General features: G+C 39.4%; 1 protein-coding gene across 2 annotated transcripts in view; it reads right to left on the bottom strand.

The window, feature by feature from the left end:
* Nucleotides 1–16,634, bottom strand: part of MYLK3 (myosin light chain kinase 3) — a 72,548-nt gene extending 55,914 nt beyond the window's left edge. The window contains exon 1 of one of the 2 annotated variants that reach the window (XM_060185628.1): nucleotides 16,540–16,634. In XM_060185628.1, coding sequence (XP_060041611.1) covers nucleotides 16,540–16,545 — 6 coding nt within the window. In that variant the 5' untranslated portion in view covers nucleotides 16,546–16,634. Of the gene's footprint in view, nucleotides 1–10,812; nucleotides 10,923–16,539 lie in introns of those variants that run through there. The other variant, XM_060185627.1, reaches the window with a different exon arrangement.
* Between the last annotated feature and the right edge of the window lie 8,527 nt (nucleotides 16,635–25,161).

Here is a 25,161-nt window from a genome sequence, read left to right as displayed (position 1 = left end):
AGGGAGTCTGGCAGTAGTGCAGTGGATTAAGTGCACATGGCACAAAGCACAAGGACCAGAATAAGGATCCCGGTTGGACCTGGCTCCCCACCTGCAGGGGAGTCAATTCACAAGTGGTGAAGCAGGTCAGCAGGTGTCTATCTTTCTTTTCCCTCTCTGTCTTCCCCTCGTCTCTCCATTTCTCTTTGTCCTATCCAACAACAATGACATCAACAACAACAGTAATAACTACAACAATAAACAACAAGGGCAACGAAAGGCAATAAATAAATATTTAAGAAAATGAAACCATAGTCAAGATGGACTTAACAGACTTATATAGAATATTACATCTCAAATGAAATGAATACACATTCTTTTTAAGTGCCCATCGTACATTTTTGAAGAATGATCATATGTTGGAAGACAAAATAAATATGTGATTATTGAAATAATAAAAGTATCTTTATGAATACTCAAATCCACATGGATCATTCTCAAGGATAGACCATATGTTAAACCACAAAGATAGCACCAGCAAATTTAAGAGCATTGAAATTATCCCAAGCATCTTCTCAGACCACAGTAGAATGAAAATAACAACAATCAACAAAAGATTAGTAATAATCCCAACATGTGGAAGCTCAACAGTACACTACCGGGTCAAAGAGGAAATAAAGGAAGAAATCAAAATGTTTTGAGAGTTCAATGAAAATGAAGACACAAGCTATCAAAATATTTGGGACACAGCTAAGGCAGTTCTTTTTTATTGTTGTTGTAGTTATTATTGTTGTTACTGATTCCATCATTGTTGGATAGGTCAGAGAGAAATGGAGAGAGGAAGGGAAGACAGAGAAGGAGAGAGAGAGATAGACACATGCACACCTGGTTCACCACCCGTGAAGCCAGCCCCCTGCAGGTGGGATGCCGGGGTTCAAACCAGGATCCTCATGCCAGTCCTTGTGCTTCGTGCCACATGTGCTTAACCTGCCACACTACCACCCTGACCCCATACTAAATCAGTTCTGAGAGGGAAGTTCATATCCATACAAGCACACACTAGGAAAGAAGAAAAAGCTCAAATAAACAACCTGACTGCACATATTAAAGACCTAGAAGATGAAGAACAAAGGAGCCCTAAAGCAACCAGAAGGACAGACATAACTATAGTTAGAGCAGAAATAAGTAACATTGAAAATAAGAAAAACATACAAAAGATCAATGTGTTGGTTCTTTGAAAGAGTGAACAAAATCTACAGACCTTTACAGACTCACAAACCAAAAAAAGGGAGAAGACCCAAATAAATCAGATTATAAATGAAAGAGGAGATATCACAACAGACACCACAGAAATTCAACATATCATGCGAGACTCCTATGAACAACTATATTGCACCCAGCTAGAGAACCTGGAAGAAGTGGACTATGAACTTCCAAAATTAAATAAAGAGGAACTAGACAATATGAGCAGGCCCATCACAGCTAACAAAATTGAAACAGTTATCAAAAACCTTTCCATGAGTAAAAGTCCTAGACTAGATGGTTTTACAAATGAATTCTACAAACCCTTCAAGGAAGACTTAATACCTCTAATTTTAAAAGTCTTCCAGAAGATTGAAGACACTGGAATACTCCCTTCCAGTTTCTATGAAGCCAACATCACTCTAATACCAAAAGCAGACAGGAAGGCAACCAAAGAAAAAAAATACAGACCAATATCTATGATGAACATAGATGCTAAAATATGGAACAAAATTCTAGCCAATCAGATACAGCAGTATATTAAAAAGAATGTTCATCATGACCAAGTGGAGTTTATCCTATGGATGCAAGGTTGGTTTAATATATGTGAATCAATTACATGATCCACCACAGCAATAAAAGCAAGACAAAAAGCACATAGTCATATCAATAGATGCAGAAAAAGCCTTTGACAACATCCAACATCCCTTTATGATCAAAACACTACAAAAAATGGGAAATTCCTAAAGACAGTGGAGTCCATATATAGCAAACCTACAGCCAACATCATACCCAGTAGTGAAAAAATGGAAGCATTTCCCCTCAGACCAGGTACTAGACAGGACTGCCCACTATCACCATTACAATTCAACACAGTGTTGGAATTTCTTGCCTTAGCAATTAGGCAGGAGCAAGGAATTAAAGCGATACAGACTGGAAGAGAAGAAGTCAAACTCTTCCTGTTTGCAGATGACATGATAGTATAGATAGAAAAACCTAAACAATCTTGAATGAAGTTTTTGGAAATCATCAGAAAATACAGTAGGTTTCCAGGCTACAAAATTAACATACAAAAGTCAGTAGCATTCCTCTATGCAAACACTAAGTTAGAAAAAGATGAAATCCAGAAATCAATTCCTTTTACTATAGCAACAAAAACAATAAAATATCTAGGAATAAACTTAACCAAATAAGTTAAATGTGACTTGTATACTGAAAACTATGAGTCACTACTCAAGGAATTAGAAAAAGACACAAAGAAGTGGAAATATAATCCATGTTCATAGGTTGGAAGAATTAACATCATCAAAATGAATATACTACCCAGAGTCATATACAAATTGAATGCTATCCTCCTCAAGATCCCAACTACATTTTTTAGGAGAATAGAGCAAATGTTACAAATGTTTTATCTGGAACCAGAAAAGACCCAGAATTGTCAAGACAATCTTGAGAAGAAAGAACGGAACTGGAGGCGTCACACTCATAGATCTCAAATTGGAACCAAAACTGCTTGGTACTGGAACATGAATAGACACAATGACCAGTGGAATAGAACTGAGAGTCCAGAAGTAAGTCCCACACCTATGGACATCTAATCTTTGACAAAGGTGTCCAGACTATTAAATGGGGAAAGCAAAGTCTCTTCAACAAATGGTGTTGAAAAAACTGGGTTGAAACATGCAGAAGTATGAAACTGAACCACTATATTTCACCAAACACAAAAGTAAACTCCAAGTGGATCAATGATGTTAGACCAGAAACTATCTGATACTTAGAGGAAAATATTGGCAGACCTCTTTTCTGCATAAATTTTAAAAACATATTCAATGAAATGAACCCAATTACAAAGAAGACGAAGGCAAGTATAAACGTATGGGACTACATCAAATTAAAGAGCGTCTGCACAGCAAAAGAAACCAATTTCCAAACAAAGAGACCCCTCACAGAACAGAAGATCTTTGCATGCCATACATAAGACAAGAGGCTAATAACCAAAATTCATAAAGAGCTTGCCAAACTAAATAACAAACAAGAAAACAAATGACCCCATCCAAAAATGGGAAGAGGAGATGAGCAGAATATTAACCACGGAAGATATCCAAAAGGTCGAGAAACACATGAAAAAATGCTCCAAATCTTTGATTGTCAGAGAAATGCAAATAAAGACAACAACGAGATACCACTTCACTCCTGTGAGAATGTCATACATTAGAAAATGTAGCACCAACAAATGCTGGAGAGGTTGTGGGGGTCAAAGGAACCCTCCTCCACTGTTGGTGGGAATGTCAATTGGTCTCAACTCTGTGGGAAGCAGTCTGGAGAACTCTCAGAAGGCTAGAAATGGACCTACCCTATGATCCTGTAATTATTCTCCTGGGGATATATTCTAAGGAACCCAACACACCCATCCAAAAAGATTTGTGTATACCTATATTCATAGCAGCACAATTTGTAATAGCCAAAACCTGGAAGCAAGCTAGGTGTCCAACAACAGATGAATGGCTGAGCAAGTTGTGGTCTACATACACAATGGAATACTATTTAGCTATTAAAAATGGTGATTTCACCGTTTTCACCTTTGATGGAACCTGAAGAAATCATGTTAAGTGAAATAAGTCAGAAACAGAAGGATAATTATGGGATGATCTCACTCTCAGGTAGAAGTTGAAAAACAAGATCAGAAGAGAAAACAGAAGTGGAACCTGAATTGAAGTTGGTGTATTGCAACAAAGTAAGACTCTGGGGTGGGTGGGTGTGGGGGGAGAACACAGATCCAAAAAGGATGACAGAGGACCTAGTGGGGGTTGTATTGTTATATGGAAAACTGAGAAATGTTATGCATGTACAAACTTGTAAATACAAGTTTACTGTTGACTGTAAAACATTAATCCCCCAATAAAGACATTTTTTAAAAAAGATAAAATTATCTTTTTATTAAGAATCAATGGAAGGTTGTCTGGGAGATGCCATAGTGGATAAAGCATTGGATTCACAATTATGAGGTCCTGAGTCCAATCCCTGGCAGCACATGTACCAGGTGATGTCTGTTTTTTTTTTTCTCTCTCTCTCCTTCTATCTTCATAAATAAATATAATCTTTAAAAAATAGAACCAAAGGAAGTAAAGGACCTTTACAATGAAACTATATAAACTTTAAAAAAATATTTGTTTATTCACTTTTGTTGCCCTTATTGTTTTATTGTTGTAGTTAATATTGTTGTTATTATTGATGTCATCATTGTTGGATAGGACAGAGAGAAATGGAGAGAGGAGAGAAAGACAGAGAGGGGGAGAGATAGACACCCGCAGACTTGCCTCACCAAAGTGACTCCCCTGCAGGTGGGGAGACTGGGGCTCGAATTGGGATCCTTATGCCAGTTCTTGCACTTTTTTCCACCTGTGCTTAACCTGCCCAATTCCCTGAAACTATGTAAACTTTACAATGAAAACTATAGTGTACTGTTAAAAGAAATATAGTGTGGTATAAAAAAATGAAAGAGTAACCTTTGTTCATAGATTCAAAGAATAAATATTATCAAAACTCCAGGATAGTTTTCAAGAAAATATAAAAAAAATCCATATGGAAACACAAAGAAAAGGAGAAGTAGTAGAAGAAGAGAGGGAGGAGAAGCAGGAAGGGAAAAAAAGAAAAAATGAATATACAAAGCATTCCTGAGAGAGAAAAAAAAAGAAAAAAAAACTGAATGAGATAGCATGATCCCTGACTTAAGTCTAAACTACAAAGCAATAGTAACTAAAACAGTATGGTGCCAGAACACAAAATAGAGACTCAGATCAATGAAACAGAATACAGAGCCTAGAAATAAAATCATACATATAGAGATACCTAAAATATGACAAAATGGCCAAAGCTTTCCAAGGAGGAAAAGAAGTTCTCTTCAACAAGTGGTGCTGGGAAAACTGGATAATTATGTGTAGAAAAATGAAAATAGACCACTCCTTAATACCATGCACCAAAATAAGCTCCAAGTGGATCAAATACTTGAAACTAAGACCTAAAAAAGACACTTTTAAAATTATGTACCAGAAAGTACTTAATCAAATAGTTTCTACTTAGACCTAGATACCCTCCTCACCTACTTCCTGTTTCACTTCCCTCAATCAGTGTAAGGCTAACCTTGTCAGACAAAGTTAAGTACTATAAAAGCTGGAGCAGGGCAAGAGACTTGCATACTTTAATGATGGGTTTTTTTGGTTACTACCAGGCCATCCCATCATCCAGTGCCGGGCTTGCATCTCAGGCAGGAGAGAGAATCCAGGAACCAAGTTCATGGTGGTAGCAATACAAATCTTTATTCATGCAGGAGCCCCTAAGTCAGGTGTGAGTACAGCAGGTTAAGCCACATGGCGCCAAACCACAATGGCCGCCTCCCTGTCTGCACACCTGCCGTCCTCCAGGTTGGGATATGGAAAGAGAGAAACCAGAAACAGAAGTGACTTTTTTTTTCCTCCAGGATTATTGCTGGGCTCGGTGCCTGCACCATGAATCCACTGCTCCTGGAGGCCACTTTTCCCCCCTTTTGTTGCCCTTGTTGTTTTAGCCTCGTTGTGGTTATTATTATTGCCATTGTTGATGTTGTTCATTGTTGGATAGGACAGAGAGAAATGGAGAGAGGAGGGGAAGACAGAGAGGGGGAGAGAAAGATAGACACCTGCAGACCTGCTTCACCACATGTGAAGTGACTCCCCTGCAGGTGGGGAGCCGAGGGCTCGAACCAAGATCCTCGGTCCTTGCACTTTGCACCACATGTGCCCAACCCACTGCGCCACCACCCGACCCCCAGAAGTGACTTTTATAGGATAAAACTCGAAGTGGCAAGTCAGAAATGGAAATGGCTAGGAAAAGGGGATGGAGAAAGGAAAAAGGCATGCTGGGAACTTCCTTAGCAACTGTTGCCATGGTTTTAACTGGTGGGGCAGGTCTTGAGGTAGAAAAAAGATGGATCAAAGGAATGGGTGGTGAATCTTTCAGGCAAAACAATGATTATGTAAATAGGCCATAGGATCAGCAATGGAGACCCTATCCAGGGCCCTATTTAGGGAAACCTGTGATTTCCACATAGAAATGATGGGCCTAGACCTCTAACAGGTCCCTCTCTTCACTGTTGCTTGTCATCTCCATCAGGAACAACATAGTGAACCCTCTTGTGGGCCTCTACAGGACCTTGCCCTCAGTGTAAACAAAAAAGATAGGGAATGCCCCACTCTCCAAGGGGAGTTTGGGTCAAAATACTCTGCCATTTGAGGAAGACAGGTCCTGAAATGAGTGCAGCCTAGAATGTTCCTAGTTATGACCACAGAATGTGAGCTCAGACCTAGAGGGATGCAGAGGTCACATAGGCTCCTGTACTGACAATGGGGCCCAGATCAAGTCGATGTGATTTACAGTTACAATATTTATATACTTTTCCCATGTTTGGGAGCTACTCTCTTCCCTCATCCAGGTTTCTAGTCCTATTTCCAACTCTGACACCATCTCCCCCAGACAATACCTTTAGCCCACCTGCATGTTAGCTATCAGGCTCAGGCAAAATTAATAAAGTTATAGGCTCCTTGGAATATACCTAAAATAGACCTACCATCTTTTTCCAAAATGAAGACTCCAAATCTTCATCTGTTATATTCTTACCTTTAGGTTCCTGATTATTAAACAACCTACTCTGCTTTATATCTTAATGATTTTATAGCCACCAGGTTGCAGATGCTACCATGATGCCAACCTGACTTCCCTGGGCAGATGACCTCACCAATGTGTCCTGGCACCCCCACCTCTCCAGAGCCTTGCCCCACTAGGGAAAGAGAGACAGGCTGGGAGTATGAATTGACTTGCCAACGCCCATGTCCAGTAGAGAAACAATTATAGAAGACAGACCTTCTGCACTTCATAATGATCCTGGGTCCATACTCTCAGAGGAATAAAGAATAGGAAAGCGGGAGTCAGGGAATAGCACAGGTGGAGCAAAGCGCAAGGACTGGCATAAGGATCCCTGATCGAGCCCCCTCCTCTGTACCTGCAGGGGAGTTGTCTCACAAGCGGTGACGCAGATCTGCAGGTGTCTTTCTCTCCACCTCTCTGTCTTCCCTTCCTCTCTCCATTTCTCTCTGTCCTATCCAACAACAACGGCATCAACAACAACAACAATAGTAACTATAGTAAAACATCAAGGGCAACAAAAGGGAATAAATAAATTTTTTTTAAAAGAATAGGAAAGCTTCTAGTGGAGGGGATGAGATACAGAACTTTGGTGGGGGAAATGTATGAAATTGAACCTCTCTTATCCTACAGTTTTGTCAATCATTATTAAGTTAATAAAAAAATCCTTAAGAGAAAACATCAGTGAAACACTTAAGGATTTAAGATCAATGGTATATTTGGAAACTCAATCCCATGGGCAAGTGACACCAAAACAACACTAAATAAAAAGTACCACATCAAAAGCAAATTGCAGAAGGATAACTAAGAAACCCAGTAATTGATATTTTGCATATCATGTATCTTACAAGTGATTGATAGAAAGCATTTATTAAAAAAATCATACAAGGACCAGGCAGTAGTGCACCTGGTTAAGTGCACACTTTACAGTGTGCAAGGTCCTAGGTTCAACCCCCTGATCCCCACCTGCAGGAGAAGAGCTTCACGAGTGGAGGACCTAGTGGGGGTTGTATTGTTATATGGGGAACTGGGGAATGTTATGCATGTACAAACTATTGTATTTACTATTGAATGTAAAACATTAATTCCCCAATAAAGAAATAAAAAAAAACTTAAAAATAAATAGATAAATAAAATAAATATGGAATCACCTTACGATACTACAATACTATTCTCAGGCAATAATTTTAAGATGCATATGGATTGTTCACAATAACCAAAATATGGAAACAATCTAAATAACCAACAATAGATGACTGGATTTATGTATGTATGTATGTATGTATATATATATATATATTTTCATTCAGCGGGTTGTATACTCAGTGAAATACTACTCTGCAATTAAAAAGAGATTTGTGTTATTTAGGACAAAATTGGTGGACTGTAGGTGATTTTGCCCAGTGAAGTAAGTAGGGAGGTAAAAGACAACTACCAGATGCTTTCATTTATATCTGGAATATAAAATGCATAAACCTGCAAAAGAAAAAAAGAGAAAAGGAAAGAGAAAGGAGGGAGGAGAAGAGGAAGAGGAGAAACATCAGCAATAAGTAACCAATCTGCCTCTAATAATTATAGTAGTTATGGTTATCTTGGCGGTAAGGGAGTGGCACAGAATTTTGGTGGTGGATGTGATGTGGAACTACACTTCTGTAATCTTATAACCTTGTAAATTAATATTACTTACTAATAAAACAATTAAAAGCATGTTAAGATAATGTCCTAGAACATATGACTAAAACATGGAGATATGTAGGTAGACTAGGGCAAAAAGCTAAGAAAGTGAGATAATAGAATCAGCCAGTCACTTATTTAGTAACAAGTTTCTGGAGGACAAATAAAAGAAGGAATTTATTAAAGAAACACTATAGTCATTATGAAATTTTAGAAGACAGGGATAAAAAGTTCCCAGATATTTAAAGGGAAAAAAGTTCTTACAGCAAAGAACTATAAACTGAGTTGATATCAGATGTGTTTTTTGAAAACAAAAACTGAGCATTGGTCAACTCTGGTTCATAGTGGTGGTGATGAGGATTAAACCTTGCATCTTGGAATCTCAGGCATGAAAGGTTTTATTTTTTATTTTTTTTGCATAACCACTATGCTGTCTGCCCAGTCTCATATTAGATATTTATTTATTTATTTATTTATTTATTTATTTATTTATTTATTTTCACCAGAGCACTGCTAGACTTTGGATTCTGGTGGTTCTGGAGGTTGAACCTGGAAGCTTTGATGCCTCAGGCTTTCTGCATAACCACTATGATATCTCCCCAGAATGATATCAGACTGGAAGCTGGAAGGTGATATAAATGTAAAATTCTAGACAGTAAAGTTATATCCTGTTACAATTTTGAAGACATTGTCATAGGTTAGGATTAAGAGTTGCAATGATGTAAAAATGTATACACCCTTTCAAAGGAAGCAGCTTTGAGCATATACTCCAACAAAAAATTATGGACAAAATAAAATCCAGGAAAAAGAAAAAAAGAAAGCTTAAACTTATACCCAAAATATGGGTGAACCTTCCAAAGGGAGGACTTATGGTAGAGCTGGGGATGAGGCCCTCTGCACAATATAATCAAAGACATGGTAAAATGTTCAGTGCATGATACCAGACTGGTATCAGACAGGATTCGGTGGTGTGGGAACTTCAATGTATATACTTTATGAAGTTATCAGAAGGTAATATAAGAAAGTTTATAAAGTACCTAGGTTAGTGCTAGGCGCATAGTTAAGTATTGTGTTATAGTAATGGCTAAAATTACTGTGATGCCTGCAGGTAGAGTTAAAAGGAGAAATAAAAGGACTTAGACGGTCCAAGAAAACCAGAGTTATTGCAGGAAACCATAAGATTAAATCATATATTGATTTTTTATGTGAATATTTACAACAACAAGAAGGTAAACACTTTATTAGCTGAAACAATGATGAGAGTAGGAGAGGGAATATAGGGAAATTAAGATAGCTAAATATTAATTTCCTAATAGAAAATGTATAGATAATATGCAAATCTGAGGCAAATAGTGAAATAATTAAAAAAAAAACAGAGAGAGAAACCTGGTGCATTTGTTTTTGGAGAGCTGAAAGGAAAGCAGGTTTTGCAGAGCCCAAGGGCACATCTCAGGAAAGACTAAAGCCCTCTACATTATAGATTTCTATATTTATAGCAGTGTTGTAGCACTAGACACTGAAGGGTTTTATACTAACAAAATCAAGTAACATGACAATTTTCTGAGAGATAGAGGTTACCTGTCTCGAGGGAAGGGGTAACTGTGCTTTACACAAAAATGTAAATGGGCCAGCTGCATATGTGGACCTTATTTAAGCTCTCTGAAGACAGCTATCAAATATGCACATAACAGTGCAATAGCCACAGGGCTGCTTGAGTATTTTGAGTACAGCTGCTGATACATGTGAGGTCCTCATAGAGATTCGAACTGTCAGACTTCCCACCATGCCCCACACAGCCAGCCCAACAATAAACAAGTCAGCAACAGTGGGATGTCAACGAGAGAAGGCATCTCCCCAATCCTGGATACTCCCCAGTACCTACAACCCTGCACTGACCTGCTCACAGGAAATGCAAACACACTCTCCACTAAACTAAGCCCACCATTAAGTCTATTATGCTAATCATACCCAGAGAAGAAAATCAGCAATGGAACAGAATCTTAGAACCTTAGAGAGGTCAAGTCCTGGGGTAGCTGCCACACTGTCTGCCCACCATCTGCTGTGTTGCTAACCAGCCCTGGTAAGCACTTATCAAGGCTTCCAAGAACCTGATTTTCTTGATCTCAAGAAATTTGGAATTCAGGTCTGGTGAACAATTGCTACAAGCCTTCTGACTCCTGTAACCCTAGCAATAATAGTTCCTCAAGCTTGTACTTCAAAGTACACACATGCTACTCTTACCACATAAATCTGGGTGTAATCCGACACTAGCTGTTGGCCTCTGGCGTCAATTCTGAGCAGTGCTGAAGCTGGGCACAAAGTTCCCATCCTGCGGCCCGCAGCTGATGTGCCAATTCAGTATTTGCTTTTGACTGGAGATGCCCAACTAACTTGAGCACTGAGAAGGAGGTGGGCTGGCCTGCCCTGATGATTTCTCCAGAACTCAGCACAGTGATAAGCTTGGCATTTCCCCTTATCTCTGATCCGGCTCCAAGCTCCAGAGGCTTTGAGAGGCTTTACTTAGTTATCTGCTGTGCGGCGCAGTATCTGCCTTCCCCAGGCTGACTTCCTGCATCACTTAATGGCATGTCCAGTTGTGAAACAAACACCCTGTGGTCCCGGGGGTGGTTGGAATAGTCTTTGGGTAGAATTCTGGGTCAGGGGCCTGAGAGGATAAAGGAAATCTTAAACTCAGGCACCCCTCCAGGACAGGAAAGCCCTGATCAGCAAGCAGCTGAATGGACTGGAGGCCCTGCTATTCTTCAATGGAACTGTGTGTACCCTAACTGGGAACCTGACTAGTTATCTCCAGGATAGGGGACTCCTGCTGTGATTGCTGTCCTAAGTAAAACTAGTCAGCAGTTTCTACTGAAAGAGATGTGTGCTCCAACTCAGTTCTGAGAGAGCTCTCTTGACAGATCTTCCCAGTGTTAAGCCCCACCCCCATGTTGGCATGCATACATAGACAGATAGACATACAAGTACCTTTAGAACCCAACACTCCTAGCCTGACTGACAGGAACCAGAAAAGGAGCTGCAGGCATCTGATATTGACTTACTTTTCTCAGCCTAAATATGGACAGACCCTATGCTAAACATTTTAAAAGCAATATTTTATTTAACCTCGCTACAATCTAATGGGATAGATTACTACTTATTACCCCCATCTTGCAAAGGGTCTAGAAAACTTAAGTGGCTTACCCAAGGTCACAAAGTCAGAAAGTAATGGAGCCAGATTTCCAACCCCCTGCTGATAATGTATGCCTTTCAGCCACTTTCAGTGAGTAACAGCCTCGTTGGTTATAAGAGTCAACTCTCTTATTTTTGTGGGTTAGAATCAGAAGCCCATTGAAGAAAAGGGACTTTCTGAAGCTTGCATAGCAAGTCAGTGTCAAAGGCAGAAACAGATGGCAAACTTGCCCTGTGTGGCTTATGCACCACAGGCTCAGCTCTGTTAGTTGTTTGAAATAAGGAGGATATCAAAAGGCAAGAAGCCCCCAGGTATATTACTTGTTTATTCATTCATAGAAAAGTTTTAGAGTTCATCTCAACCCAGTTACTCAGAGAACTAGTAAAATAACTATAGTCCTGCCAAGATGAACCCAGGAGCTGTACTTGGGCCTCTCTGGAAGAGCAGAGGGAGAAACAACAGCTGCAACCCTGCTGGTGGTACACTGGTTTGAGCCCCCCAGCTCCCTACCTACAGGGGTCATTTCACAGGCACTGAAGCAGGTTGGCAGGTGTCTAACTTTCTGTCCCCCTATCTACATTCCCTTCCATTTCTCTCTGTCCTATCCAATAAAATAGAAAAAATATTGGTGTATTGCACCAAAGTAAAAGACTCTGGGGGGGGGGGTTAGGTGGGGGGTAGGCAGGTCCTGGAACATGATGGCAGAGGAAGACCTAGTAGGGGTTGTATTGTTATATGGAACTGTTATGCATATACAAACTATTGTATTTCAATGTCAACTGTAAACCATTAATACCCCAATAAATAAATAAAAATAATAATAAAATAAAATAGAGATAATGGCCAGCCACCAGGAACAATGGATTCGTAGTGCTAGCAACGAGCCCCAACCCTGGAGGCAGAGAAATAGAGAGAGAGAAACAAGAGCTGTGTGGAAACCTGGCCTGGGTTTGGGGGAAACCTGCAGCTCTTAGGTGGCTGTGGGGTTTGGTAGCAGGATGTCATCTTCTGTAATCAGTATTCCTATGTCTGGCTAAAGCTTGTTTATTCCCAAGTGCCTAGTACAATAGTTTCCTGTGTAAGGTCAGATGGAGTCAGTCTGAAACTAATAAAAACAAAAAATAAAATCACACTCAGGAACCAAATCCAGATCATCAGTCATTTGTTCATTCAACAACTGCTGCTCGGCACTTATAGAAAATAATGAAAGCACCACTACTTACTTTGCACATTTATTTATTAGGCATTATGCTTGCTATATATTTACACAAATTACCTTTTGCCCTACACAACAATTTTAGGAGAAAGGACCTATAATTCCTCTTTCATAGACAAGTAAACTGAGGTTTAAAGAAATGAGGCTGCTTTACAAATATGATTTGTATGATTTACAAATATGATTCTGGGGGCAGGAAAGATAGCATAATGATTATGCAAACAAACTCTCATGCCTGAGACTCCAAAGTTCAATCCCTCACACCACCATAAGCCAGAGCTGAGTGGTGCTCTGGTATTTCTCTCTGCATCTCTCTCAAAAATAAAACAAATAAAAATTTTAAAAAATGGGGATTGGGCGGTAGTGCAGCGGCTTAAGTGCACATGGCACAAAGCACAAGGATGGGCTTAAGGATCCTGGTTCGAGCCCCTGGCTCCCCACCTACAGGGTGGGTCACTTCATAAGCGGTAAAGCAGGGGTGCAGGTGTCTCTCTTTCCTTCTCTCTGTCTTCCCCTCCTCTCTGTCCTATCCAACAACAATGACAGCAATGACAACAATAACAATAACAACAAAAATGATAAACAACAAGGGCAACAAAGTGGAAAAAGTGTCCTCCAGGAGCAGTGGATTCATAGTGCAGACACTGAGCCCCAGCGATAACTCTGGAGGCAAAAAAAAAAGTTAAAAAAATTAAAAATATATGATTCTGTATTTCAATGCAGGCAAACAGGTTCCAGAGTCTACTTTGAAGTAAAAGAGTTTCTTTCTAGAACTTGACTTTGTATTGCATGGCAGGGAAGAAGACTGGGGAGCTGCATTTACCAATTGTCTGCAAAGTACATTGACTGGATGCTCATATTTACAATCTGAGGTAGATAAAGTATAATCCCCATTTTACTGATGATGAGAGTGAGGCTCAGAACAGACTCAGTACAGAGCTGAACTTTAGATCTAGCTCAACAGCTCCAGAATATATGTTCACTGCAGAGAACAGTATCCCCTAGTCATTTTGGGACTACAATTCATTTGACCTGGCTGATGGAAATCAGGATGGTATGCAGGATTTTAACTCTATTGCTTGAGCATAAAGATGAGGAGACTCTGTGCTATGCACATTAGCTACAATATCTTATTTCAATACCTTGATTGTGGCAACTTGTGAGCTCAGAATTTGTGCCTTGGGAAACTCAAAAAAGTCTCATAGAAGCAAATTTAACCCATCAGAAAATTGTACACTAATGTATCTAGCCCTCCCATATCTGATAAAGATAATTCTATCTTTATCTATTCAAATTCTTTCCAGTCTTTCATATCTCCACAGCAGAGCCTAGTCCCAGGGTTATTTTGATGTCAGATCTGAAGAACCAGCAGTGAAGTTCAGACCCATAAACTAGAGGAAAGGATTTGGCTGAGCTGGGGAGAAAAGTATCAACAGCAGTGGGGAAAAGAGTTAGAGAGGAATAGAATGCATGTGAGCTAACAGAATCTGGGGCTGTGATTGATAGTCCTAGGATGTGAGAAGATAAGTGAGGAAGGGAAGATTTGGAATACTGATACAGAATATAAACATTTGATGAAAATCATATATAAGGATGGCATAGTGGTTGAACTTACATGGCTCCAAAGTATTTGCAGAAACTAATTCAAGTGACGTCAACTAGCTCAGAGTGTAAGAGGAAGGAAGAGAAACTGGGGAGGGCTTCTTTGAGAAAATGGAACTGAGCTGAGTCTTGAAGTTTGGATGAAATTTGGTGAGGCCAAGGAAAGGACAGTTCTAGTGAGGAGACACGGCAAACAGATCTCCAAATGGGAATTTTACTCAGGTGGAAGTGAGAGCAAGAAGTGGCCTCTAGCCCAACAGAGGCTCAAACTGAGTGACCCTTAAGAAACTGGAGGGGGTTGGGTGATAATGCACTCAATTCAGGACATATAGTACTATGCACAAGGATCCAGGTTTGAGCCCCCACTCCCCACATGCAGAGGGCACACTTCATGAGTAGTGAAGCAGGTCCACAGACATCTATCTATCTTCTCTTCCTTTCTCTGTCTCTTCCTCCCCTCTCAATTTCTCTCAGTCCTATCAAATAAAAAGGAAAGGAAAAAAAAGCCACCATAAGCAATGGATTTATAGTGCTGACACCAAGCCCCAGTGACTATAAACAAGAAAAAAAAAAGTGAAGCAAGAAAATCAAACAAGGATATTTAGACCCCAAACAACAAAATATAGGTGGGAAATCTGATAGAATGAATTGTCAGGGGGTAGAGAATAAACTTAGAGGAAACAGCTATGTTTGGAATGATGGATACCTTTTTACATCTAGGGTAGTAGTCGTCGTACTGTGTATGCATATTCAGTAGGCTACAAGATTTGTGCATTGCTCTGCATGTAAATCATTTATTAATCAAGTTCTGTTACCATGAAAAAAAGGAAGAGGGGGTAGACAGACCTGACTTTAGGGAGTAGTTGGACTGGGAGGGCCCTAGGATCAACATCCACACAGAAGCAAAGATGAGCAAGTGTTTACCAGTTCTGGAATGCATGCTGTTGCCAAAACACAGGAGCAAGAACTCCAGGAAATATAGTGAACAAGTCTTTGAAAATATTTATTCAAGTGATGACTGAAATCCTGAGCCCCTCATTCCACACACCACATGCTGCAGCAGAAGTAGGACCTCTGTGATTAGTGACACTAAAGGTGGTGCTTCCACAGATTCAATAAGTAAAGACTTAACCCCCAAAGGCAAAATATCAGGTACATACATTATAATCCATTTTTCTTTCAAACACACACAAACACACTTAACCATCATGGTTAATTTTGTATGAATTCTAGAACTTAATTTTTGTAATCTGTTAATAAACTTTTATAAAAATTTCATATGCATAGTATTTATGTTATTAAATTGTGTGTTTTTTCTATAATAGTCACCATTCATCTAGACCCACAAGAATTTTCTAGAAAAATAATAAGCATACCTGAGAGGTTAAAGTAGCCAAGAGAACAGTGATAAACTATAAAACAAACAAACATTGCATAGTTTTGCAGGGAGGTCTGAGGTCACTTGCTTAAACAAATAGAATACAACATATACACATAACAGACTCAGAACTTCTAATAAATAATAAACCCCAGGGGGAAATAATGATTCTTTTCTAAACAGATTCTTGACCCCTTCAAATTTAGGAATAAATAGTCCATGCTCAATGTGCAATTTAGAGAATACATGTCAGGATTAATTTGGAATTTTTTTAATCTGGTATTTTTTTTTAACTTGGGAATTTTTAAGGAAAACATCTGGAGACAATCTGCAACATTCTCAAATGACTTAAGAACCTGCAAGTATTACTAATTAAGGGAATAAATTTGAAAGCAGTTTTGATGTTTGGAAATACATGCAACTCCCCCAATCTAGCACAAAACCAAAGAAAAATCCATGCACCTAAAATTGTTAATTTTGTTTACATCACATACCACAAGTATTTTTGGAGTATCTATAAGCCCCTAATGCACCTGCTGAAAACATAAACACACAGCAAGCTTATCATCTGCACTTACATACCACCATGGATCTCAAGAGGTCTGCTGGAAATACTGCTTTTGTAAGTCCCCAGGTAACATAAATACTGTTACCTCCATCTTATATATAGATAAACTTAAACCTTGGGATAGCTAAGAGGCTTGTCAATGGCTATAGCCCAAGGCAAGAAAGTCTCCCTCCAGCCTCCCTTCCTTCACTGACCATCCTTTTGCACTTCCTTGTTGACCCAGGTTTAAATAAGGCATGCAGACCATTGTTTCCCTGGTTATGGAGGTGGCATTCTATTTCCTGCCCTGCATTTGGCCCAGAGCCCTGGCTGTACCACATTTAGCCACAATCACATCAGCTACGTGTGAGTGGGGACAACTTGGCTCCTTGGAAACCTAAGAGTCTTATGCCAACTGGCTTGGGCCATCTGAGAGCGACCCTAAGGCATGTTGCTAACTCTTCCATCATTAGACCACAGAAAGCCACAATGAATAAAATCATGTCTCTCAGAGCTCGGTAAACAGCACTTCAAAAACAAACTCACTGGTCACATTCTAGTTCTAGTTCTAGGGAAAAATAATCCTTAAACAACTATGCCCCAAGCCCCTAGACAGCATGGCCCTCCCTCTGGTCATTTCTATAGGCAACAGAGAAAAGTGAGCTGGACATTGACTATATTCTTGACAGGCAACTGAACTTACACTTTTTTTTTCTTTTTTCTTTTTTTTCTTTCTTTTTTTTTTTTTTTTTTTACCAGAGCACTGATCAGTTCTGTTTGATGGTGGTACAGGGGGACTGAACCTGGGGCCCTGGAATCTCAGGCATGATAGTCTCTTTGCATAACCATTATGCTATCTACCTCCATCCCCTGAACTTACACTTCAATTCCCAACTACAGTGTTTATTTATGTGTCATCAAATAACATGTCCTGATATAGTCAGAACTAGATTTAGAAAACAAGAAAATTTCTAAGCATCTCCCAGGTAGCAAGAGCTACTATAGGAAAAGTGTTTCTCTGATGGCTTCATTCTTAGAAATTGGAGTTGGTGACTGAAAAGAGAGTTAACATACGAAGCCAAACAAATTGTTGAGCAACCATGGACCCAAAGCTTGGAATAGTGGAGAGGAAGTGTTAGGGGGGTACTCACTGCAAACTCTAGTGAACTTCTGCTTTCAGGTATATATTTTGCAGTAGTTTATGGATATGTGTGAACATATGCTCTCTCTCACAGAAACTGGTGTATATCTAGGTTTTGGGACTTTGTTAGAAAGTGAACCACCTGAGATTGTCCATGCTCCCAGAGGGATAGAGAATGGGAAAGCTATCAGGGGAGGGGGTGGGATATGGAGATTGGGTGGTGGGAATTGTGTGGAATTGTACCCCTCCTACCCTATGGTTTTGTTAATTAATCCTTTCTTAAATAAAAAAGAAAAAAAAAAGAAATTGGAGTTGGACACTTCCTGGTGAAGTCTCTACCACTTGGTCAATAAATGCTATAGTGTGTGTGTGTGTGTGTGTGTGTGTGTGTGTGTGTGTGTGTGTAACTAGGGCTGGGCCTTGTGTAAGCACAATTTCACCACTCTGGGCTACTTTTATTCATTCAGAGAGAAAGGAGGAAAAAAAAAAACAGTGAACCACCACTGAAGCTTCCTTTGCTGCCTTTGTGATACTGGGGCTCAAATCTGTCCCATGCTCACAGCAGTGCAGGTGCCTTACCCCAAGAGTAATCTCTCTGCTCCAATGTTACTTTTACTTTACTTTAGATAAATAAGAGAGAGGCGTGGAGGGGGAAAAGACACCATAGCACTAAAGCTTCTTTCAACATAGTGGAGACTGGGTTTGAGTCTGGGTGATTCACATAGCAGAGCAGTGAACTGGGTGCACATGGCATCCATGCAAACTATTCTATTTACCTACTGTCACTTTTACTTAATTTTAATCCCCATGATTCCAAAATGCCCTGTTAGTATTCCTGAATAGTTTATATGTTCCCCATGAACTAGAGATGACTTAGTTGTCTTCCCTTACAATGTGCTCCAAGCACCCCACAAAGATTCCACCTGAGTCCATTAAAGAGAATAATATGTAATTAATTTATATAGAGTATTTACTCCTAGAGGAATCCAGCCAAACTCTTTGCATTTATTTGTTGTATTTTTATTTTATTTTAAATATCCCCCACTAATACCTTCCTTTTCTAAAGAATATTGAGGCCCTGAGATGTCAATTAGTTTTTTAAAACAGTATTATGGAAATAAACTGTCAGTAAGGCTATGCTCCCTCTTGGACTCCAGGGGGTTCATCCTCTCCTTATCTCTTTCAGGTTCTGGTATTTTCCTGGATCACATTTAGAGAGAAAGAAATAACCAGACATGACTCTGGTACATGTGCCGCTGGGGGTTGAACTCATGATCTCATGCTTGAGAGTCCAATGTTTTATCTACTGTGCCACATCCCAGACCACTACATTTTCTCTTTACCCAATGAATGCTCATTTCTGGATGGTAGGTAGATCACTGGAGTGTGCCTCCAGAGTCACACCACCACATCTACTCTTCTGTGTATATATCACCTCTCCCTTGGCTTTGCTTTTATAATTAGTGTAATTGCATTTAGAGTTTACCAACATAATCCAGGTTAATCTTACTATGTTAAAACTTTAAGTTTAATTATATTTGCAAACCCCAATTTTGCTATATGAAGTAACATCTGCAAGCTCCAGAGACTAGGGTATGAACATCTTCTGAAGGAACATCTATCTAGCCTACCACAGTCACTCATCTAGCAGGCTTCTCTTTTCTTGGGTTATGAGCATACATTGAATAAAGAGAAAATGTAGTAGTCTGGTGTTGGATAGTATGCCAGCTCCCCCTGGCTTCTGCTTAACCATATGCCTATATAGGGATAGATTTAATCCCATTCAAAGCTTTGGTCTATTTACATAAATCACTTTTACATTTACATAAAGCACCACACTCCCTCTAGGGCATTGGTGGTTTAGTGGTAGAATTCTCACCTGCTCCACCCCCTCTCCTTGTCACACCTTGATCCTCTCCTTGTCACACCCTGATCTTCCACCAGTCACTTTTCGCTCCACCCTCTCTATATCACATCCTGTTTCCACCCTACTTGGAGAGTATAAAAACAGCTGCTCTTCTGATTAAAGACACTTGGAAATTGCTTTTCGGCTACGAGAGTTCCAGAGTGTATCTCCTGCGAAGTTAGTGTGGCACGAGTTCCTGATCCCTCTCCCACGCAGCAGCCTAGATCGGCTCCAGTTGAGTTCTCTCCAACCCAGAGAGCACTAGCTCGGAAGAAGCACCCTCAGGCTATCCTGGCAGTCTGGGATGTGGCACAGTGGATTAAACACTGGACTCTAAAACATGAAGTCATGAGTTCAGTCCCCTGCAGCACATGTACAGAGTGATGTCTGTTTTTTTTTTCCTCTTCCTATCTCTCTCATGAATAGATAAATACAATCTTTAAAAAGAAAGAGAAATAAAGGAAGGAAGGAAGGAAGGAAGGGAGAGTTCACAAAGGTTCAGAGTTCATGTTTTAGAGTTTACAGACAGGTTCAAAGCCCAATTCTATCACTTAATTATTTACTTACAATGTGACTTTAGCAAGTACTTTAATTTCTCTGAGTCTGGTGGATGAGATTTTTGTAAAATAATATGAAATGCCATACATTTGCATCTATGTGTAGTTTACAGGTGGGTGGTAGCTGGGGTGGTAGCTGTTGTCTTTTCTGATAAAAAGGTGTAAGCAGGATTTCTGACTGACCTTGCAGAGGGTGGTCAGTCAGACTTTGGACTCTACACATAAAGAAAGGTGAAGACTAGAAGTCAATTTGCATCTGAATCAAAGAAGATCCATACTAACCAAGCCTAGCAACACTCTCATAACCATTTGGTGTGTTACTTATCATCAGAGAAATGCTAATTAAAGAATCTGTTGAGGTAATGTCTCATACCTGTGAGAATGGTCTATATCAACAAAACAGGAAATGACAAGTTTTGTACAAGATGCAGAAATGCAAAATGCAGCAGCACCTATAGAAAAAAACATGGGGGGTTGGGTGGTAGTGAAGCAGGTTAAGTGCACGTGGCACGAAGTGCAAGGACCAGCATAAGGATCCTGGTTAGAGCCCCCGGCTTCCCACCTGTAGGAGAGTCGCTTCACAGGTGGTGAAGCAGGTCTGAAGGCGTCTATTTTTTTCTCTCTTTCTCTGTCTTCCCCTCCTCTCTCCATTTCTCTCTGTCCTAGCTAACAAAGATGACATTGATAACAACAATAATAATAACTACAACAACAATAAAACAAGGGCAACAAAAGGGGGGGAAAGCAAATTTAAAAAAAGAATAAAATAACATAGAGTCCTTAAACAAATGAAAATAGAAATACCTTATGATTTAGCAATATCACTCTAGCATGTATCCAAAGGATATGAAAATATTAATCAGAAAATGCACATACACTTCTATGCTTTTTGTTATTTCTTTATTGGGGGGTTAATGGTTTCTATCTGACAATAAAATACAATAATTTGAATATGCATAACATTTCTCAGTTTTCCACATAATAATTCAACCCCCATCAGGTCCTCCTCTGCCATCATGTTCCAGGACCTGAACTCTCTCCACTCCACCCAGAGTCTTTTACTTTGTTGCAGTGTGTCTTCATTTTCACTGAATCCTCCAGTCCAGGTTCTGTTTATGTTTTTCTTTCTGTCCTTATTTTTCAACTTCTGTCTATGAGTCCAATCAGCCCCTATTCATCCTCTTTCTTACTCACTTCACATGATTTCTACAAGCTCCATCCAAGATGAAGTGAAGAAAGTGAATTCAATATTTTTAATAGTTGAGTAGTATTCCAATATATATAACTTTCACAGACACTCATCTGTTGCTTCCAGGTTTTGGCTATAATAAATTGTGCTGCTAGGAACATAGGTATACACAAATCTTTTTGGATGAGTGTGTTTGGTTCCTTAGGATAAGTCCCCAGGAAAGGAATTGCAGGGTCATAGTGTAGGCCCACTTCTAGCCTTCTGAGAGTTCTCCAGATTGCTCTCCATGGGGGTTGGACTAATTAACATTCCCACCAGCAGTGCAGGAGGGTTCCTTTGTCCCCACAACCTCTCCAGCATTTGTTGCTGCTACCTTTTCTGATGTATGACATTCTCACAGGAGTGAAGTGGTATCTCATTGTTGTCTTTATTTGCATTTCTCTGACAACCAATGACTTGGAGTTTTTTTTCATGTGTTTCTCGGCCTTTTGGATATCTCCTGTGGTGAATATTCTGTTCATCTCCTCTCCCCATTTTTGGATGGGTTCATTTTTTTTTCTTGTTGCTGAGCTTGGTGAGCTCTTTATATATTTTGGTTATTAGCCTCTTGTCTGATGTATGGCATGTAAAGATTTCCCATTCTGTAAGGGATCATTTTGTTTGGGTGGTGGTATCTTTTGCCATGCAGAAGCTCTTTAATTTGATGTAGTACCATGAGTATATTTTTTATTTAGTCTTTTATGTTATTGGATTAATATCATTGAAGATGTCTTTAAAATTTAGATGGAAAAGAATTCTGCCAGTACTTTTCTCTAAGTAACTGATATTTTTTGGTCTAACATCCAAATCTTTGATCCATTTGGAATTTACTTTTGTGTTTGGTGAAATACAGTGGCTCAGTTTTATTCTTCTGCATGTTTCAACTCATTTTTTTCAACACCATTTGTTGAAGAAACTTTACTCCCCAGTTGATGGTCTGGGCATCCTTTTCAAAGATTAGATATCCATAATATCTAAAAAAAAAAAAAGGGCTTAGTTCTGGGCTCTCATTTCTATTCCACTGGTCAGTGTGTCTATTTATGTTCCAGTACCAAGCAGTTTTGATTACAATGACCCTATAATACAATCTGAGATCCGGGAGTATGATGCTTACAGTTCTATTCTTTCTTCTCAAGATGGTATTTTCTGGTTCTAGATACACATTTGTAGCTTTTGTTCTATTCTCCTAAAAAATAATAAAATAATGGGTGGAATCCTGATGGGGATTGAATTAAATTTGTACATGGCTCTAGGTAGTATATTCATTTTGATCATGTTAATTCTTCCGACCCATGAACATGGAATATCTTTCCACTTCTTTATATTTTCTTCTATTTCCATTTAATAGTGACTCATAACTTTCAGTATACAAGTCTTTCATTTCTTTTGTTAGGTTTATTCCTAGATACTTTATTATTTTTGTTGTTATAATAAAAGGAATTGATTTCTGGATGTCTTCTTCTGCTACCTTAGTGTCTGTATAGAGGAATGCCACTGACTTTTGCATGCTAATTTTGTAGCCTGACACCTTACTATACTGCCTGATAATTTCCAAGAGCTTTCTGCTGGATTCTTTAGGTTTTCAATATATGCCGTCATATTATCTGCAAATAGTGAGAGTTTGACTTCTCTTCTAATCAGTACCTCTTTAATTTCTTGCTCCTGCCTGATTGCTATGGCAAGAAATTCCAACACTATGTTGAATAGTAATGGTGATAGTGGGCAGCCCTGTCTAGTACCTGATCTGAAGGGAAATGCTTCCAGTTTTTCACCATTGAGTATGATGTTGGCTGAAGATTTGCTATATATGGATGCCACTATCTTGAGCAATTTTCCATCTATTCTCATTTTTTGTAGCGTTTTGATCATAAAGGGATGTTAGATGTTGTCAAAGGCTTTCTCTGCATCTATTAATATAATCATGTGGGTTTTAGTCCTTCTTTTATTGATGTGATAGATTATGTTGATTGATTTACATATATTAAACCAACCTTGCATCCTCACTTGGTCATGATAAGCAATCTTTTTAATATACTTCTGTATTTGGTTGGCTAGAATTTTGTTCAATATTTTAGTATCTATGTTCATCAAACTTATCAGTCTGTAGTTTTCTTTTTTTATTGTATTTCTGCCTGCTTTTTTTTATCAAGGTAATGTTGGCTTCATAGAAGCTGAAAAGGAGTACTTTTGTGTCTTCAATCTTTTGGAAGAGCTTTAAAAGTATTGATATTAACTCTTCCTTGAAGGTTTTGTAGAATTTATTTGTAAAACCATCTGGTTCAGGACTTTTATTCTTGGGAAGGTTTTTTGATAAATTTCAATTTCTTTGGCTGTGATTGGCCTGTTCATATTTTCTAGTTTCTCTTTGTTTCATTTTAGAACTTTGTAGGTATCTAGGAACTCATCCATTTCTTCCAGGTTCTCTAGCTTGGTGGCATATAGTTGTTCATAGAAGCCTCTCATGATATGTTGGATTTCTGTGGTGTTTATCATCACTTGAGAATCAACTCCCCTGCAGGTGGGGAGCCAGAGGCTCTAATCCAGACCCTTATGCCAATCCTTGCGCATCCCGCCACATGCACTTGACCCACTGCACTACCTCCCATGGCTCCTATTTGAACAATTTCTTGTTTCCTAATATGTTGCTTGTATGGCTATGAACTTCCTTCTCTGTGAACTTCTACTGCCTTAGCTGTGTCCCAAATATTTTGATAGATTGTGTCTTCATTTTCTTTTCTCAATGTTTTACAGTCGACAGTAAATACAATAGTTTGTACATGCATAACATGTCCTAGTTTTCCACATAGCAATACAATCCCCACTGGGTCCTCTGCCATCAAGTTCCAGGACCTGACGCCTCCCCCCACCAACCCCAGAGTCTTTTACTTTGGGAAGTCTGGGACCTTAAGCCTGAAAAGGCATGGTGGTATGCAGCAGGTTCACAGGAGACTGACTTCTTTCTTTTTTTTCTTTCTTTCTTCCTTTCTCGCTTCCTTTTTTTCCTTCCTCTGTGGGGGGGGGGTAATGGTTTACAGTTGACAAAAAAATACAGCAGTTTGTACATGTACAACATTTCTCATCTTTTCACATAACTCTTCAGCCCCCTCTAGGTCCTACTCTGCCATCATGTCCCAAGAGCTGAACACTCCCCCACCCCCCACCTCAGAGTCTCTTACTTTGGTGCAGTACATTAGAGACTGACATCTTTCTTTCATTAGTATTTCAACGTTGGAAGCAAAGAGCTTGTTCATGGCTCCAGCTCTGCCTCCACCTGTGGCCATAGCCTCAGGCTCCCCCTTTCCCGCTGAAGAATTTTATTTATTTATTTTTCATGGAGGAATTACCACTGACCAAAAGTTGGGGAGACTTGGAGAGGAGAAGGTATGTCCTTTCTAGAAATTGATAGTGTGTTTGTGAGGAGAATGAATGAATGAACTGGATCTCGCCAGTGTGGACCATCCATCCAATCAATGGCTTCATTCAGATGCAGATAGTCCCAGCTTTTGGGCAGGATGACCTTTCAAAGTTGGACTTTATCCTCCCTTAGCATGCAACTATTGTTTTTTTCTTTTTCTTTTTTTAAAGAATTTATTTATTCATGAGAAAGATAGGAGGAGAGAAAAAACCAGCCATCACTCTGGAACATGTGCTGCCAGGGATCGAACTCAGGACCTCATTCTTGAGAGTCTAATGCCTTAGCCACTGTACCACTTCCTGGACCACATGAACTATTGTTTCTAAGCTGTAGATAGAGGGGGGAGGAGGGAATGAAATGCATTTTTTTCCAAGTTGAGATAGCTAGAACTATTTTCCTGAAGCCAAAGT

This window comes from Erinaceus europaeus, chromosome 2 (assembly GCF_950295315.1).
Source record: "Erinaceus europaeus chromosome 2, mEriEur2.1, whole genome shotgun sequence".
NCBI classification, from domain to species: Eukaryota; Metazoa; Chordata; class Mammalia; order Eulipotyphla; family Erinaceidae; genus Erinaceus; species Erinaceus europaeus.
The sequence above is the reverse complement of the archived record's forward strand: the minus strand, read 5'-3'. Positions and strand labels throughout refer to the sequence as shown.